Source organism: Hyaena hyaena, unplaced genomic scaffold, assembly GCF_003009895.1.
Source record: "Hyaena hyaena isolate Hyena2069 unplaced genomic scaffold, ASM300989v1 scaffold_218, whole genome shotgun sequence".
Lineage (NCBI taxonomy): Eukaryota > Metazoa > Chordata > Mammalia > Carnivora > Hyaenidae > Hyaena > Hyaena hyaena.
The window spans coordinates 918,213-936,676 of record NW_024080851.1 but is presented as its reverse complement, the minus strand read 5'-3'; the positions used below and the strand labels follow the sequence as shown (position 1 = coordinate 936,676).

At 59.2% G+C, this 18,464-nt stretch overlaps 1 protein-coding gene across 5 annotated transcripts in view; it reads right to left on the bottom strand.

Moving 5' to 3' along the window:
• The window catches only part of TNS3 (tensin 3), a 197,954-nt gene that overhangs the window by 57,456 nt on the left and 122,034 nt on the right, over positions 1-18,464 (bottom strand). For all 5 annotated transcript variants that reach the window (XM_039242960.1, XM_039242962.1, XM_039242961.1 and 2 more), the window contains one exon: positions 7,211-8,449. In XM_039242960.1, coding sequence (XP_039098891.1) covers positions 7,211-8,449 — 1,239 coding nt within the window. The remainder of the gene's footprint in view (positions 1-7,210; positions 8,450-18,464) is intronic.

The following is an 18,464-nucleotide window of genomic DNA, read 5'->3' as shown; positions in this document are numbered from 1 at the left end:
GATCATAGGCATCTGGCCGGAAAACCCACAGCTGCGAACTCTACTCAGGGACCACTTCCCTTGCACACAGAGGCCTAGGGCCCACCAGGGAGGGGACGCCGCCCCTCGGACCCTGGAGGCAAAGCTGCATCCCACCCCAGGTCCTGCCCAGCAACAGGTGCACGCCCAGGCCAGCATGACATGAACACCTCTGCACTGAGCCCGGGCGTCCCTGCCTCTGCTCACTCACCCCACGGCTGGACAGCCAACGTGGGTCACAGTGAGGAGGACACGTCACAGGCTGGCTTGCACCGGTGAGATCTGGTGACCAGAGCGGCACCTGATGTGGCCAGCCCGCAGCAAGCGCAGAAAGTCACAGCCTCAACAACCCAAAGGCCTCCAGGCGGGGTCTTTAGTCACCAAAAATCACGTTTTACGCAACTTGGGTAACAAATACGCTACAACAGTACATGGAAAACTTCGCGAGCCAACGTGAACCTGCAGCATGGAGAGTGAGGGGTTCGCGCTGAGAAACACAAAAATGCACCAAAATGTTCATCGACGGCGGCCTCTGGTTGTGGGATTCTAGGCAGCGTTCATGTTTCTTGTCCATTTCTACCTTCTGTCAGGCTGTCACTCATGACGTGTATCACTTTCCAAAATACTTATTTATTTTGAGAGTGTGTGAGCACGAGCAGGGGAAGGGCAGAGAGAGGGAGAGAGAGAATCGCGGGCAGGCTCTGCTCTGTGAGCACAGAGCCCAACGCGGGGCTCGAATCCACGAACTGTGGGATGATGACATGAGGCCAAACCAAGAGTGGACACTTAACCGACGGAGTGCCCCAGGCACCCCTGGTATGTATTACTTTTAAAGTCAGAAAAATGGGACGCAGATCGTCTTCAAGAAGGAAGGTTTCCCTCCGCCCTGCGGCATCCTGCGCAGCGGATTCCCATCCCTGGTCACATCTCTGGGGCTCTCCCGCTACAGAACCAATTCTGTGCCGGGGCGGCCATCTCTCTGCTTAGGGCCAGAGCCCGAGTCTGCGCCACATCTGGGGGCTGGAGTCGGCGGGGCTCAGTGGGACACACAGCCTGGCGAAGGCAGGATGGTGTCCCCAGAGGCAGACACACAGGCGGCCCACCTTTCAGTCCTCAGGCAAACTCGGAAGGCAGGCCTGCCCACCTGCCAGGAGGGTCTCTTTGGGACTTGACCTTAATGAGCTACTGCACACCTTCTCCCCGAACCGTGTGGAGACCTTGCTCCGTCAATCTGGCAGTGCCCACAGTTTTATTTTTCAAGGAAGAAGTCAAATATGGGGAAAGAAGAAAATGAGAAACCAGATGAAAGCAGGAAGCATGCTCCAAACTAAAGCAGTGGGGGGGAGGGGAGGAGGGGTCAGCTCTGAGAAGGCTCCCTCTAGGGGCCTCTGCAGGCAAAGAGCCCCCCAGACATCCAGTGTCCCCACATGCCCCCTGCCCTGTCTCAGCCCTATACCCCTGTTCAGATACCCTCCTGCCCCACTCCTGTGCTAAAATGAACCTGCTTCCAGCCACCTAGCCAAGGCGCTGGGACCTCACCAGCCCTGCATGGTTACAGAGGATGCTGGAATGGATGCAGAAAATTCAGCAGCTGAGGGCCACAAACTCAGCAAAAGTCCCTGGGGACCTACACGTCCGCCCACCGGCCCCCGGTCACGTTCGCACTGCAGTCTCCACAGAGGGCAGGTTGGGGGCAGCTCCTCCTTTACAGAATACCGTGAGCCTGCCCCAGCCGGAGACCTGCTTCTCCTGCCGACATGAGACACATGGCCCACAACGCGACAGTCACACAGCCGGACACAGCCACTCCCAGTGGTCCCTATGCTGGGAATGCACCTGTCCTCAGGCTGGTCTCCTTTCTTCCCGCCACTGGACAGTGCTTCCCAGACTTAAAGTGGGGACAAGTGTCCCCGGAGACAACTCCCCCCCCCCCCCCCCCCCCCCCCCCCCCACTTTCAAATACCAGCCTATCTCATTTTTGCAATTTCACTTTATTCCTGGGGACGGGGGAGGTACTGGCGTCAAGGGCAGGGAAACACCTCCTGGCCTGCACACCTTGGGATGTTAGGCCAAGCTTCAGGAGGCTCAGACCCTATGGGAGGCAGGAGCTTGTTGAGCCTTGACAAAAGCAACCCTCGGTCATTCACACGCTCGGGGACACGCAGGGACGGAGCCCACTGAGATCGGGCCGTGCAGACCTAAGAGGAACAGGATGGAAGGCAGCCTCAGCCCCCTGCACGCCAGTCACTGGGTCTATGGCAGATGCAACTTAAACCAGCCATCAGCAGAGGGTGGGGCAGGGACAGGACAGGGCAATTCCTGGAGGGCTTAGGACAGTCCTCGGAGGGAGCACCTGGAAGCCCCTTCTGGGCCCTGCAGAGGCGGAGGGTCCGGGCCAAGACAGTGGGGTGCCCACAAAGTGCTTTGCACCAGGACTGAGTCCGGCCTGACCTGGGAGATCAGCCCCGTGGTCACCAATGTGCCCTCTAGACCCGCAGAGGTGTAAGGGGGGACTTGCTCAGATAACCCACTAAAACACTGGATTCAAAAAAACCAGAAGGCCCTCGGCACCCCCATACAGGTTCCTAAATACACTGAACTCCCAATTACGCAAATCACTAGCCAAGGGTGGGCAGTACCTTCACCCTCAGCAATGCAGGACCCATGGGTGATTTCCTGGCACCCCGCCAGGGCAATTCCAACTTAGGGAGGGAACTGCCTGATCTGCTCTGCACAGGACTTGAGATCCTACAAGGTGGGGTCACAGCCCCTACTCCTCGGCCCCCCCTGAAATATGCCCAGGCTTGTAGTGCGACAGGACCAGGACTCACTGCCCTGATCCCGGTGTGGGACTCCCGTATCCCCCTCCAGAGACTTGGGCCGCAGGGAAATCACCTGCGGGTAGAGCTCTCCTGCCTCACCGGGCACTGGGTCAGCCCTCCGGGGCCCAGGGGCCACGTCCGGTTAGCACCACAAACCTAAACCAGCCGTTCGCAAACCGGGCAGCACACTGGAATCGCATTAAAATTCCAGGTGTGCAGACCTCACCCCTTTCCCATGAATCCTGCATGGGTGGGGCCCAGAAAATGGCATTTTCTAGAACCTGCAGGTGTTACCAATACACAGTGGGTGTCGACCCCGGATTCGCAATGCAGTTACATGGGTGGGGGGCATTTAGGATCACTGTGATGCCTCGACTGCAGCCCAGTCACTTCAACCTGGCTCTCTGGGTGCGGAAGAGGCAAAACCCCTGCTCTGAAGAGGAGACAGAGACCCAGAGGCTTCCAGAACACCACCTTTATCTCCCCTCCAGGCCAGCAGAAGGCAAGGTGCCCTTCAGCTATGTATCTGTCTTTATACAATCAGAGAAGAATGAGGCCCTGGGTCACACAGGCCTGTACAGAGGGTTCTGGAAACTCCCTTGCAATCTTCGGAGCAAAAACAAACAACCTCTGGAAACCGCCCCACGGTGTGTCTGGGGCCTCCTGGCTTCAGCCCATTCAACTAAACACACGCATCTTCTTCGGGGAGAGTGGAGGAGGTCAAGGGGCAGAGTGACAAGAAAGGCCCACCCCTCCTAGCGAAGAGTTCCCACGGGGACGCAACCGGCTTCGTTTCTGCCTCAACGGGAACAGGGATTGGTTCCTCAGTCTCTTCCACCTGCAGGGCTATATTCCCGAAGATCTAAGAGACGTTTGTTAGAAACACCTAGTGACGGGGTTCCCGGGGGAGGGGGTGCTCTGTTGGTTAAGCATCCAACTCTTGGTTTCGGCTCAGGTCATGATCTCACGGTTTGTGAGTTCGAGTCCCGTGTCAGGCTCTGTGCGGCTAGCATGGAGCCTGCTTGGGATTCTCTCTCTTTCTCGCTCTCTGCCTCTCCCCCGCTCCCTCTCTCTGAATAAAGAAACATAAAACAATGTATAAGTTAAAAAGAACTCCTGGCGCTGACGAGCGCTCAGGACCGCAGCACCAGCAGCCTTCAGCAGCACAGACCTTGGCCTCTGGGGCTGTTTTCACCCTCTCTCCCCAGTCTCCGGAGAGGCCCCGGGAGCGGGCTGTCACTGGCAGGCGGGCGCCAAGGGGCCAAGTGAGGCAAGCCTGTCTCTCTGCATTGCAACACTGAAAACTCTTTCCACCGGGAAACATGGAAGCACTCGGGTGGGTAGCTCTTTTTCCAGAAAGGCTTGCTTAAAAGGGAAACAGTGCCTCTGAAAAGCTAGGGAGTCTCTCCTTCCAGGAGACAATACACCTCCCATGTTTTACTCTCCATAAGCTAGGACTTAAAGCACAGAGGAGAAAAGCCACATCGTGACCAAAGGAGAGATCGCTCCTCGACTCATAGGAGACTTCATTTCAAGTCTTCTTTTTTTTTAATCTTTATTTTTGAGAGGGGGGCGGGGGGGGGGTAGAGAGAGAGAGTGCATGTGCGAGTGAGAGCGCACACTAGCAGGGGAGGAACAGAGAAGGAGACACAGAATCCGAAACAGGCTCCAGGCTCTGAGCTGTCAGCACAGAGCCCGACACGGGGCTCCAACCCACGAACCTCGAGATCATGACCTGAGCCGAAGTCAGACTCTTAACCGACTGAGACCCCCAGGCGACCCCCACATGGGACTTTTACACTCAAGACACCATCAGCAGAGGCTAGTACCTGGCTTCAGTTCCTATTTTTGCTTATTTAAATTTATTTTCCTTTTTAATGCTCTTTCCCCTCCCCAAGTCACTTGATCTCCCTGGTCTCCTCAAACGTGTTCTCTTTCAGTAGCTGTGGCGTCGACGGAGGATGGTCACCAGAGCCACCCATCTTCAGGGCCACCCTCCATGTACTGGACAGCGGTGCGGGCAGGTGCCGGCCGCAGGGCTGGGTGGAAAAATGACGCACAGGACTCAAGACATCATGACGTCCCCACCCCGACGGAGAGCATCCCCGCCCTCTATCCGTGGACTGTCCGAAAGTGAAGGAGCGGATCAATCCGTGTGGACTGGCTTGTTTTTACCACACCAGAGCCCAAAGGGTCTCCAAAGCGAACCTTCAAACACCTGAAGGGGTGGCCCCGTGACATGTTATTAAACAACGGATTGCCACGTGGCCTGGCGGTTCAACCCAAGAAGTGAAAACACCCAGAATGACACCCATACACAGTGGTTCGCAGGTGTTCGCGGCAGGCCCCATGCTCGGATGGACAGATACACATACGGCGGTCCAACCTCACAGTGGAACACGATGCAGCCCCACGTGGGAGCGGAGCTCTAACACACGCCACGCCGTGGAGGAGTGTGGAAAAGCCGATGCCCGGTGAAAGCAATCCGGCACGCCGGCTGTGCGCTGTACGATTCCCTGAATACGAGATGCCGGGACAGGTGAATGCGTGGAGTCGGAGAGCAGATCGGGGGCGGGAAAGCCATTCCGAACATCCTACCAGGGGGTACCTGGGTGTCTTCCTCATAACCGGTGCACACTGTACGATTGAGGGTCGCTACTGACGTCAGGCACCTGTGACGCAAGGCGGGCCAGGCAGGGTCTCCCGCAGAAGACATGGCATCTCAGAACGTCCCACCCCTTTCCTGTCCGAGATGGCTCCAGGCAGCTCTGGTCACGCCCACGGCAGCGCAGCCGGGCCTCAAGCACGCAGACACAGGGGCGGTGACAGCCGCCACGCCGGGCCCCTCTCAGACCCACCGGCTCTCCCTGTTCGGCCACACGTGGCCCGGCTCGGCTCAGCAGCCCCAGCCTCCCGATCCTGGCTCAGGACCTGGGACCCCTTCAAAGCCCAGATTCGCTGCACCCCCCAGACCTGCAGTGTTCCCGGACTCAAAACCAGGTCGTCAGCCCCACTGTCAGGATCTCCCTTGCACCTGGAGATGTTTTCTGTCTTCTGCAGCTGAGAAGGGCAAGCACTTGACGTTTAAATGTTAAAATCAAACGGGTCCCAGTGTTCTCTACACCTGCCAGCGACGCGAGTTCCCTTCCCCCTCAATTCAAGTGTCCGAGAGCCACAGACCTGAGTGTTTCTCTAAGGACAAGACGCCCGGGAACAAAGGGCGAAGCCCGCAGGTGGGCTGGCCTGAGCGCGCCTCTCCCCTGCCTCTCCCCTGCTACACTTCCTTGCTTCCCGTGCGGTCCGAGTGTCCAGGCACGTGGCTTTCCCGCCGGGAGCTCACGGCAAGCGGGGCCTCACATTGGAGCCGCACACCAGGCCACTTCACCCATGGACACCTCCCAAAACTCGGCTGTGAGGCGGGAATCGATCCCTACAGCCAAGGGCCTTGGGGAGAGGAAGGGGGTCCTGAAAACAACACCCGGTAGCGGAATCTCACCATCAGCGTGACTGGCTCAGCCTTCAGGATCAGACGCGGAAGGACAAGGTGGGCGTCCCCTGCTTTGTGACTTCTGATTCACTTACAGCAGAACGCAGGGAGCCTGCTGACACACCAGTGCAAGAGCCCCGGGCGCGGGTGGACACCACACTTTTGCGGTGGCCTCTGGGTCCAGGCCCCTGCCTGACAGCGGACGGGCACCTAGCCCTTGGCCTCTCTGGAAGTCAGTGGCACCCAGGCTTGGACGCCCGGCCAGGCTCCGCCTCCTGTATGTGCATTCTCCCAGCAGTCTTCGCACGCGGCCCCCTGCCCCCGACCACCTCGCTCCATCCCAGCACCCGCTGGCTGCCCCCCTGCAGGTTGGCCCACCAGCTCTCGGGGGCCCCACAGTTTCGCGCCACTAAGACATGAAGATCAAGTCAGACCCCATCCTAACAGGTGTCCCCGCCTTCACAAAGCCACACCCCCCAAGGTCACTGCCTGTCCGCTACAGCCACCCGTTTTCCCAGGCCCCATGGTGGGACACGAGGGCCCTGTCCTGGTCCCTGCACCACACACCCCAGGGATCAGGGCCCCACAGCCCTAGCCTCCTGGAGTCGGCGCAGCCCCACCGCACAGGGGCGTACAGAGACAGTGCCTGGGTTCCCTCCCCGCCCCCCGACTCTCTGGAACCAGCCCCTCCCTCCACCCTCCCCTCCACCCCCGCTCTTCGCGAGGCCAACTGGGAACCACCCACTTGCTGACCTGTGCCCACACAGCCATGCCCAGCCGGCCTCCCTGCAGGCCTCCCCCAGGCCCAGGAGAGCCCCGCGTTCCTCCGGGGGGCCCCGCTCTGTGAGGCGGGCATGAACACGGTGTGCAACGGCCCACTCACCTTGCCGCATGGAGGCCCTGCCGGGGCCCTCTCCGGCGTCCCGCAGCCCGCCTCCCGTGCCGTCAGGCAGCACGGGGCCGTTGGCCTGGATGCCAGGTGTGTTCATGTGGGTAGGGAGGGGCTCAAAGGTAGGGTCCAGCTCCAAGATGAGCCTGTTGAGCTGCTCGATGGACTGGTCGATGTCCAGGGTGGGCGAGCCTGGGGCCGGGTCCACGCCGGGCTCCAGTCCAGTCCCGTTAAGGACCCTGATGTCCGGAAACCTGGGCTTGAACGCTTTGCCAGGAGGGGGCCGCTGTGCCTCGGGGAGCTGGGGCCCAGGGCCCACACCCCTTGGCGGAGCCGCTCTGCTCCCGGTCCCCCGGGTGGGGGTGACCAGAGCCCTGGGCTGGGCCTGCAGCAGGCCAGGCCCATCCTCGGGGCTGCGGCCGCCCAGCCTGGCCTCGCCGTCGGGAGCGAAGGCGTACTGCTGGGCGGCCACCATCTGCTGCTGGCGCACCCAGGTGTGCGTGGAGTAGCTGCTCTGCCCGTAGGCCTGCGTCTGGGCCGACACGGAGGGTGTCCGCAGTGCTGGCTGCAGCTGCCTCGGCTCTCGGACCCCGAACGCCCGCTCCCGCTCGAACGGGGGGTCCGCACTGAGGCTCAGGTCAGGGGCGAGGCCACCGTGTGCGTCTTCACCAGCGCTGCCGCCAAACCCGTCAGACAGGAGGGAGTTCTGGCTGCTCTGGTAGCAGGCAAAGGGGCCCAGGTGGGCCGACTGGTGCCCCTCAGAGGAGGACAGCGTGCCCATGCTATCCACGCTGTGCAGGTCGTGGCCAGGCATATCGTCGTCCAGGATGTCCGTCTCCCGCTCCTTGAGGGCGGTGTCACCGTTCACATGCACCTGGGCAGGCACAACGTGGCGTGCGCCCCTGTACTTGCCGGGAGCATCGGTCATATCCTTGAGGGGGCTTCCAGAATCTTCCAGGCCGAAGCCGCTGAGCAGCTGGTCGAGCTCGGCCTTCTCCTGGGGGCTGAGGCCCCGCCTGGGCCCCGCGGCAGGCTGCTCCTCCGTGCGGTCGGTCCGGACGGACGCGGTAGAGTGGCCGGAGTCGCTGCTGACCGACAGGGTGTGGTCGCCGTGGTCCGGGCTGGCAGTGGCGGGCACGGCCGGGGCCCCGCCTGGGACGCCAGGGTCCGAGGCGCTCTTCTTCCTCACCTTGGCGTACAGGCTGCCATCGACTGGGCCCTGTGTGTGCAGCACTACAGGAGAAAATGGACACCAGCTGTGAGTCAAGGTTGCAAAGGGGGCTTCAGGCTCTCAGATGGACACCTTCCTGAACAAGAAACACAAATCCGCAACGGACAGACAACGCGGCATAATCGGGGACAAGTACTCCCCCAGGACCCCCAAATTCTGCAGTCTCCCCCATACACCTGCAGAGGAGGGCCAGGCCCAGCAATTCCAACAGCTTCAGGCCCCAGGACCCTTTCCACCTTCTTAGGCAAAGGGAGTCACCACTTAGAGAACCTTCCAGATTCTCCAAGCTTGGGCGTCATCCTGACTGGAAGGCTGGAAGTTAATTTCGTCGTTAGCCTGAACGCTGAGCTTGTGAGTCCCTAGGAGCCAAGAACCCACTGTGCACAGGACACGGGGACTGGCCGGCCCTGAATCTAACAGGGAGGTTGAAGGGGAGAGAAAGGCAGGCCTGCCCGACAGCGCAGCGTCCTTCCACCGAGAAGGTAGAGGACCCAGGGCGCCTGAAGCAGATCTTGGTGCGCTGACCTCCCTCCACCCGGCAGGATGGGAGGGAAACACAGATGAGGCCTCAAATCGGGCAGGACGAGAGGAAACCCCCGCTACTATTACTAACTACAGATGGGCCGATGGCATGGCTGGGGTCCCAGGCAAGCTGAGGTCGGCACCCCGTTTCCCCGCTGGGACATGGCAGACACAGTCACGCTCTGAGCACCTGGGAACCATGGAAGACTTGGCTGCTGGGCACTGGGGCTGCACCAGGGGACCCAGGAGAGACACGGAATTCCAATGCTCACGCAGACATCACCCCCACACTCTAAGACACAGCTGGACGGGGGCAGGACGGCGCAAGAGCTCGGCCATCAGAGAGACAGCAGCTCAAGGGCTGGCTCTACGCGACCCGCCCTCGAGCCACGGCCCACACTCCTCCAGCTGCAAATGAGGGTGTGTTGTATGTGCAGGCTTGCCATGAGGGTGAGAGACAGCACGCACACGAAGGGCTTTACTGGCCTGAGAAAACATGCGTCAGTGTGGCTTCCGGTGCTGGGAGGCGTCAGCCCCTGTGACACCCACAGAGCACCCACCTCCCCTCTAGCTGCAGGGCATGAGGCCGGGGGGCAGCTCCATGGGAGTCCCAGACCCCGCCACAACAACAGACGAAGGGGTCCGAGCAGTCCTGGACAGCGGGTGTCCGGCCAGGCCACAGACTGCAGGGCCACACAGCCAGGCGGCCATGGAGAATTCTAGAAGCCCGTCTCACCTGCCGGAAGTGTGCGTCTATGACTTCCACATCATTCTCCCTAAATTTCAATTAAATGCAAGGGTGCAATGACTTTTTTTTTTTTAATGTTTTTTTATTTATTTCTGAGAGAGAGAGAGAGACAGAGAGGGAGAGACAGAGAGTGAGCAGAGGAGGGGGAGAGAGAGAGAGGGAGACACAGAATCTGAAGCAGGCTCCAGGCTCTGAGCTAGCTGTCAGCACAGAGCCTGACGTGGGGCTCAAACCCCTTCAGTCGGTGAAGCATCCGACTTTGACTCAGGTCACGATCTCGAGGTTCGTGGGGTCAAGCCCCACGTTGGGCTCTGTGCTGACAGTTAGCTCAGAGCCTGGAGCCTGCTTCAGATTCTGTGTCTCCCTCTCTCTCTCTCTCCCCCTCCCCTGCTCACTCTGTCTCTCTCTCAAAAATAAACATGAAAAAAACTTTTTAATTTTTAAATATTTAAAGTATGTGTTTACCATGTTTAAGATTTCTCATTTTAACCAACATTTTTTAAAAAAATGTTTATTCACTGGGGCATCTGGGTGGCTCAGTGGGTTAACCCTCTGTCTTCAGCTCAAGTCATGATCTCATGGTTCGTGGGTTTGAGCCCCACGTCGGGCTCTGTGCTGACAGCTCAGAGCCTGGAGCCTGCTTTGGATTCTGTGTCTCTCCCTATCTCTCTCTCTCAAAAATGAATAAACATTAAAAGTAATTTTTTAATAAAATTTTAAAAATTAACAATTAAAAAATTAAAATTAAAAAAAGGAAGCTAAGAATGAATGGTACAAAAGTTCTTTGAATTTAAAATGGGACACTGAACAAAAGTGCACAGTAAAGGTTGTGAGTTAGAAGCCCCTGGCCAGCGCCAGGCTAGAACTGTGCCCAAGGGAGGGTCTGTGTGACGCGCCATAGGACGCGAAATGCCCTGGGCCGGAGAGTCATGAGTACCCCTACCCTCAGTACCTGTGTCAAGGTTAAGAGCAAACACATGAACACAACATGATCACCACTGACCTCACACCGGCTCTGCACAAGACCCAGCACTTAGGCCACAGGGTCAGCAGCCCCCAGGGAGGCTCAGGGGACCTTCCCATCGGCAGCACAGAAGCCAGGACGCAGCCCAGGCCACCACAGGCTCCGGCCTAAACTTCTACCATCCGTGCATACAGGTTGTAGCCACGGGACGAGGAGGAGGGGAAGGGGCTCTGACCTCCACGCCTCACCCTGCACTCTGGCCGAGGGCTAGCACTTCTACGAGAAGCACTCGGACTGGTTTTTCACTTGGAGAAACTGGATGGCCCTGTTTCCCTGCTGCCTCGACATGGGAGTCCTGGTCCCCATTTACGTGCCTGTGTTCAGCTCACTCAGAATGTTCAAGCCCCTGCTTCCTCATTAGAGAATAGACTAAATATCCCTATCTTTTAGGGCGAGATCAACACATGGGCAGCCAGGAGGCCATACTCAGCAGGAAGAGAGAGCTCTGTCCCAAGTAGAGCCCATGAGTCCCTCCCTGTCCCTGGACCTGCTCCCAGACCACAGCAGGCACACACCTGCCCCTGCCCCAGGGCCTTTGCTCATGCTGTTCTTAGCCTCCTTTGCTCTCCATCCCAGCTCACTCCCTCCTCTCCTCAGTAGGGCTTCTCTGACCATCCTTTCCCCTGGGGCAAGGGGGGGAGGTGGTCATCTGTTGGTCTGTGGCACAACTGCCTCCAGCACTTTGCAGGTCTGCAAAGTATCATGTAATGTGCCCCGACCCGAGTATGGGCTCCAGGAGGCCTGGGAGCTTCTTGCCCCCGGTGGTATCCTCAAAATTAGGGAACAGATCCTGGCACCCAGTGGGCACCAAGTAACCAAGAGAGCCAATGCTCTAGCATGTTCTCATACACAAAAACCTGGGGAGCTACTCTGGAAAGTTCCACCATCTCTGTGGGCAAGAGAACTGAAAACCACTAACTAGGCCAAGACAAATACAGCAATAAGGTGTGAAGGCAGAAGTGGCTGCAGCCCCAGGGTCCCCTCCCTCCCCGGCAGGACCCCCGCCCTTCGAGCCTGCCAACTGGCCTTCCCACACTACAGAGCAAAGCTACAGAAAACTACCTGAGAGCACCCAATCTGAGGCTCCAAAATGTCAAAGAAAACACATCATGAACGGACAGGTACAGGTGGCCCAGGGTGACCCTGGTCAGGCAAAGGGGCCGGACGCCCTGGTCGGCCCGCCATTACCTGTCGGGGCCACAAGACAGCAGCATGACCATGAGGAGGGCACAGCCCTGGCATACAGTGGGTACACAGCAATGGCCCTGCATCGCTGTGCTTCCCGTCTCCCCCACTGCCCTGTCTGCAGGCTCCCCCGAAGCCACATCTTTCCACAAGTTCACAGCCTGCCTCCAGCCTCTGCACCGCACACAGGAAGGACCATGTCTCCCACGCGGGGCTGCCGTGTGTTTCCAGAGACCCGGTGTGAAAACGGCAGGGGGCATCGGAACCACCTGCCTAGCCCTCCCCTCCCTAGAAAACTAACTGGAGCCCCACCCCTGCTGTGCGGAGTCCCCACAGGCTTCCTGCCACGCCAATGTTAAGGACACCGGTACTCGAGGAGGGCAGAGGGCATGAGTCTGTGGCTTGGCCCAGGGTCAAGGAGGGCACGGCCCCTCCAGGGAAGGACGTGCAGGGCTGGAGACTGTAAGTGGCCCCTGGGGCGGGGGCCAGATGGAGAATTCTGGAAGGTGCAGCCAGGCACCTTCATCTGCCCCCAGGCATCTCTTGTATACAGTTAAATGACTTCTGTTAACTTTGTGTTTCCAGCTCACAGGGAATATGACTGATCCCTGTTCGGAAAACCCTGATCCCAGAAGGGGGCGGGACCTGCCTGGTGCCCTGGTCCCCAGAGCTTTGCAGCTGGGGACACAGACCTCCTGCCTTCGCTGGTCCAGCCCGGGGACCAGCCAACTCTCCCCACACCATTCTCCCTCTCGTGTCACCTTTCCCTCCGCGCTGGCCCTCTGGCCAGAACCCCAGGGAGGTGCCTGGTAATGATTGCCCCGCCGCCAGGGCCTAGTTAAAAATCAAACAGACAATAATTCAGCTCTGATTAGGGCTGAATGACCCAGCAGGGCGGTTTATCATCTGGAAAATAACAAGAAGGAAGAAAACACAGAACAGGCAGGGACCTCACCCCGGCCCTGCCCGCCCCCCTCCCGCCCCGAAAACGGGGCTTTCCTACAAGTAGGTAAAGACGCTTTCAGGAAACCTTTCAGAAATAATGCACGAAAATGGGGAAGACCAAAACCAAACCAAAACAGTTGAGAACATTCCTTCCCATCATGCCTGAACCCACAGGAAGCAACACCCACCTGTGCTCACGGGTGTGTTAAAACTCAGCCAAGGCAAACGGCAGAATCTCCAGGCCGCCTCCTCCCAGGCACTGACCACCCGGCCCCCGAAAAGGCACAGACCGGATGTGGGGTACGGGCCACTGGCCCCTGGCCCCGCTTCCAACAGAAGGCCATTCAAAACATAGGGCAAACCTGGTGGATGTACACAGCGAGCCGCACTTTCTCCTGTCGCATACTGAGCCTGGATCTTATGTTCTACTCTCGTACAGAGTGTCAGGTTTGTTCAAAAGCAAGTTTTCATTTTGGAAGTGAAACCCACGGGTGGCTCCGTGGGTTGAGCGTCCGACTCCAGATTTCGGCTCAGGTCATGATTTCATGGTTCACGGGATCGAGCCCCACACTGGGCTCTGCGCTGACATTGTAGAGCCTCTGCTGGGGATTCTCTCCCTCTCTCTCTGCTCCTCCCCCACTCTTTCTCTCAAATACATAAACTGACAAAAAAAAAAAAAAAGGCAAGTTTTCACTTCAAAAGAGCAAACAGGGTCCTCCCGTGAGTCCTTAATGGAGAAAACCAGAAAGCGCCCCAAGGAATGTTTGCCAGCGGGAAGTGGGGGGGGACGACAGAGGTCAAGGGGTGGCGGGCACACCTCAGGCATCCAATGGGCTGACGGGGCAGCAGGATGCACGAAGGCGCGTGTACAGGCAGGGCTGTGTGTCTTCAGAGGGACAGAGAGGCAGGGATGCCCCCTCCCAAAATCGCCATCGTGTCAGGATGACGTTCTGAAGACAAAGGCTCTTTGTGCCTGGGCTCCATGCTACCCCTGGGATGAGACTCATAAGTCCCAGAGTGATGCCGTGAAGCAGGAACTGGAAAACCTACTTTGCAGATGAGAAAACAGAGGCCTAGGAACAGAGCATCTGGGGCCTGGCCTAACCTCCGTCCACGCCCGTTCTTCTAAGACACTGAAATTCCAAAGCCTACAGACCGCCTCTGCGACACTAACAACTTAATTTTGGAGAGGAATTCGCCGGAATGTTTTCTCTGCATGTCCACACATACCCTCCACTCCCTCCTCGGCAACCGCCCGGCCACCAAGCTTTCCTCCCTCACTCCTGACGTGGCCCCTGGTCCGTGGCTCCCGGCCCAGATGGCGTCCCGCGTTCCCAGGCCACTGGGTGGGTGCCCGGTTCTGTGTGTGTCCCCTTCGCAGGCAGCCAAGCTGCGCTCCCAGGCAGACCGCGTGTCTCTGTGCTCCCTCCCGCTGCGCCCACAGCCCCCGCGGTTTCCCGGCCTGCCGGGACGCCCCTGATTGGCCGTTTCTTCACACTCAGAGGATCACTGCTACCTGCAGGGGGCCTGGGGGACACGCTCTGGCTCACCGTCCAGGTGACTCACTCGGGCCCCCCAGCCAGGCCGACTGCCGCAGTACCATGTCCCCGTAGCCTGCGGGGGGGGTTCTCATGGCTTCCCAGTGAGGAAGAACAGCATCCACCTCCACGCATGCACCTGGATCCCGCTTGGCCTTCCGGGAAAAGGCCCTGGAGGGAGGCGCGGAGGGGTCCCAGGGGTGACCCAGGACACAGATATGTCCTGTATATCGGCTGTGGTGGGAGGTCCATAGAAAGAAAGGCAAACTCGAATGGCACGCTGAAGCCGGTCTGTTGTACCGAATATAAAGTGCACCGCGATCAGAGCCCCCATCGTGAAATCAAGACGGGAAGGAGGCTCAGCGCAATGAGCCCACCCTGCCGTGGCTCCCGGCCCCTTCTAGGCCTCTCCTTCCTGCTCCTAGGCCTCGTGACGAAGCCAGAACTCTCCTCTCCTTGGGATGGCGGTCCCTGGGGCCCCTCTGTGCCCCCTTGGGCCACACAGCCTGTGTGGACTTCTCCACGGGAGTGAATTATGAGCACGCCTCCACTCCCCTCCACACTCCATCTGGGCTCCAATCCTGATTAAAAGTTCTGACCGCAGTGCTGGGACCTTGGGTGAGTCACTCTACCCCTCTGACCTCACCCTCTTGATCTGTGGAGAACTGACCCAGCGAGGGGGAGCAAGGGCGAGTGGAGGAGGGCCGCTCCGGGGTCCCGGGACCATCCAGCGAAACCACCACAGAGGGCGTGTCACACATCGGCCCAGGGCGACCACTGCATCCCTGCACGTCCCCTTCCTGTCCCGGCAGCAGATTCCGGGATCCACTATGACCTGTGTCTGCGTTCTCTGGGCCCAGAGCCTGGGGGGCAAGAGCGAGTCGCATCAGTGAGTACACAGAACTCAGCTCAACGCGCCTCAGCCTTTGGGAACAGAGCTGCAAGACAGATTCTTCACCGAAGAGTAAAGCAGAAGATAGATTTTTAAAGCAACGTTCTCCCATGCTCCCTAAGTGGCGGGCTGCCCCAACCCAGACCGCCAGGCCAGTGTCAGCTGCCCTGCACACCCCACAGCCCAGCCCTGGGGCCGAGCTCCTCGAGACCCTCAACGGTGGGGACGATAGCGTGGCGGCGGGGGCCCATGGGCCCAGCACAAGCCCTGCAGGGCGCAGAACTCACCACGGCTGAACACGGGGTCCCCGGGGCTCAGCAGGGTGACGGTCACCCCAGCCCCAACACAACCCTGCAGTCTTCCCCGTGCCCCTTGGGGCCCCGTGCAGGGGTGGGCAGAGACCGCGTCTCCTGTACCTGCAACCTGGGCTCTGGCCGCCCAGCCGCAACTGCTTGCTCTTCTGAGAACGGACCCCTGAGAGCTTGGTCCCCCAGCTGGGAGGATGGGCCCAGAGGGGAGACCAGGTGGCCTTAGTAATGTCCCCAGGACGCCTCCTCCCTCGGGGCACCATGCGGGCTGAGGCTCCGAGGCCCCATGTTTCACGAGAGCCTGGCTGGGGGGATGTTATGTCATCAAGTCACTCGTGCAGAGATCTCTGTCTCCTCTCAGGCAGGCATAGCTGCACCCCTATAAACCGCACCTGAGACCAAGCTGGCTTAACGGGCTTCCACCTCGGTGCGGGTTAAAGACTGCCCCACATTTCTATAGAGTTAAGTCTCATTCCCAAGTGAAGCCAGAGCTCAATACGACGACCACACTTAGCTCTTTGAGAACATGACCTCTCATACTCAGTGACTCTGATAGTTCACAGGGTGACCAGAAAGCCACCCCTTCCCTAGCCTCGGCTTACGTTTTACCAGATGCAGAAGATGCTGGAATTGTATGGCCGTGAAGGCATAGCCTATGCCCCCTGTACCAGGAAACCCGGCTCCTCCCCTGGGCCCAGAAATACCTGCATCCTGGGACGGGGCTCCTGCGGTGTGCCTTCTCACCTTGACAGTAAGCGCTGCCCGGGGGGTCCCCCAACTCAGAGCCGCCCCCGCCCCCAAAACGCAAGGCAGACTGCCTCTCTGGCCAAGCCGGTGTGGAATTCGCTCCCTCCAGAGCCAAGATGGGCTCTGGGCGAGTGTTCTCTACAAACAAGGCAGGCTGTAAATTCTTGGAGAAATACAGAGTAGGAGGAGGGCGAAAAAAATGCAGGAGTGGAACATTCCAACGGGAAGTGTGCGGGAACCGCCTCTCCAGGAAGGGACGCGCCCACCGCGGGGCCAGGCGCCTCGGAGCTGGAACTCCAGGACTCCAGGTGAGCCCGCCTGTGCCGGGCGAGGCGCGGCACGCCATGGTGTAGGGCACTGGGGCACACGGCGGGGCTGTGCCTGGACAGCCCACACCAACACCAGGGCCCGGCACCTCTCCCCACCCGACGCCCGGCTGGCGCCCATCCTGTCCAGGGCATTCATCTGGGCAGTGTCTGACTGCTTGGTCGCAGCCACTCCTAACTGTGAAAACACATTCCAGACCCAGCCGGCCGGGGGAGCCGGCCATCCCGGCGGCCAAATCAGAGCTCCCCTGGGGCCAGCCGGCCACTAACCCGTCCCGAAACACTGATCCGCTCTACGGGGCGCTTACGACTCCTCTAACCTGCAAATGGTCTTCCCAGCACCTCCAAGGTGCTCTTTCCTGCCAGCCTAAAACAGATCCCTTTACATCCTGGGTGTCCTCCCCTCTTCCCGGGAGCACCATCTCCTGACTCTGATGGTTCTGCCTGGTCTATGCAGCCTCACAGAAGCCACACAAACGCACAAGCACGCACATGCACACACGCGCACACACACACACACACACACGCGCGCGCACACACACGCTCCCTGCTCACCTTCCTTGGAAACAGCTCAGCTAGGACCTGGGGATCCGCTTTTCCATGCAGAGCGGCAGCATCCCGCCCTGGGTGCGGGTATGCCTATGCCTCCCTTACAGGGACCGGACCCCCTCTCCCTGGTGCAGAAGGTGGAAGATCTTCTAGGCTCTGCAGGGGACTCTGATTGCCAAAAAGGCCAGTGCAATGCAAACACGAGGGCAGGGTTTCGTGCAATCAGGTTAGGTGAAATTTGAACCCTGGAGGCTGAGGAGGTGGAGAAAAAGCTCTCCAGAACCGCTAGGCCTTGGCCTTGACTTCCAAGCCTCCAGCTGAACCTGCTTCCACGGACGAGCCACAGTCTGAACATCCAACTGCGCGCTTGGGACTGTCAGCCAGGGCACCTCCGCCTGATACCGCTCCTCTCTGGGGCCGAGTGTGGCCTCAGCGCTGATCGCGCAGCCTGCACACACCTCCCCTCCCCGTGTTTCCCCGCATTTCAGGCTTCAGTACCTGCTACCCGGGGGTGCTGCGGACCCCGGTGTATCCCCTGGCCTGGCTGCATAGCGGGGTGGCACAGCCACATGCTTTTACACGCAGAGACACACAGCACGGACAGGAGGCCGTGACAAAAGTCTGCTGTTACCAGGAGAAAGGATGTCTTCTGTCAGGGACACAACGCATGTTTCTTGCGCAAAAAGTCTACACAATCTGGCACGAGGCAAGGACACAAATAATCCACTTTCCTTTGAGGAGGGGACCTCACCATACCTGCTGTGCAATTAATGCTGTCACCGTAATCATGGAAGTGACGCACTGAGCACATACTATTTCCTCTGTGAGAGAAATCAGAATTGGAAGTTCTCTGGAGCGTTCGGGGCTTTGCCAGGTTGGAGCCAACTCTGCGTCCGGGTGTGAGCGGGGGGTCCGGCCTTCTGCGGGACGAGACCCTTGTGACCAGACCCACGTGTCTCAAATCTGGCACCATGCCAGGAGCCAGTGGTGCGGAGGAGACGCGATCGTCTACACTCGGACCAAGGTCTCCTCTCTCCACTTCTAACAGACCGCGGGTCTGGGTGTCCGCACTGCTGACCACTGAATGCTGCAACACGCGGTCACTTCCCAGAGCTCCTGCCAGTGGGTTGATTACATGGAGCCCATTCGAGCCATGACCACAACCTTCTCCCAAAACAAGAGTGGCTTTTAAGGCTTTGCCGATGTTTGCCCGGAAGGGAGCTGTGTGGCTCA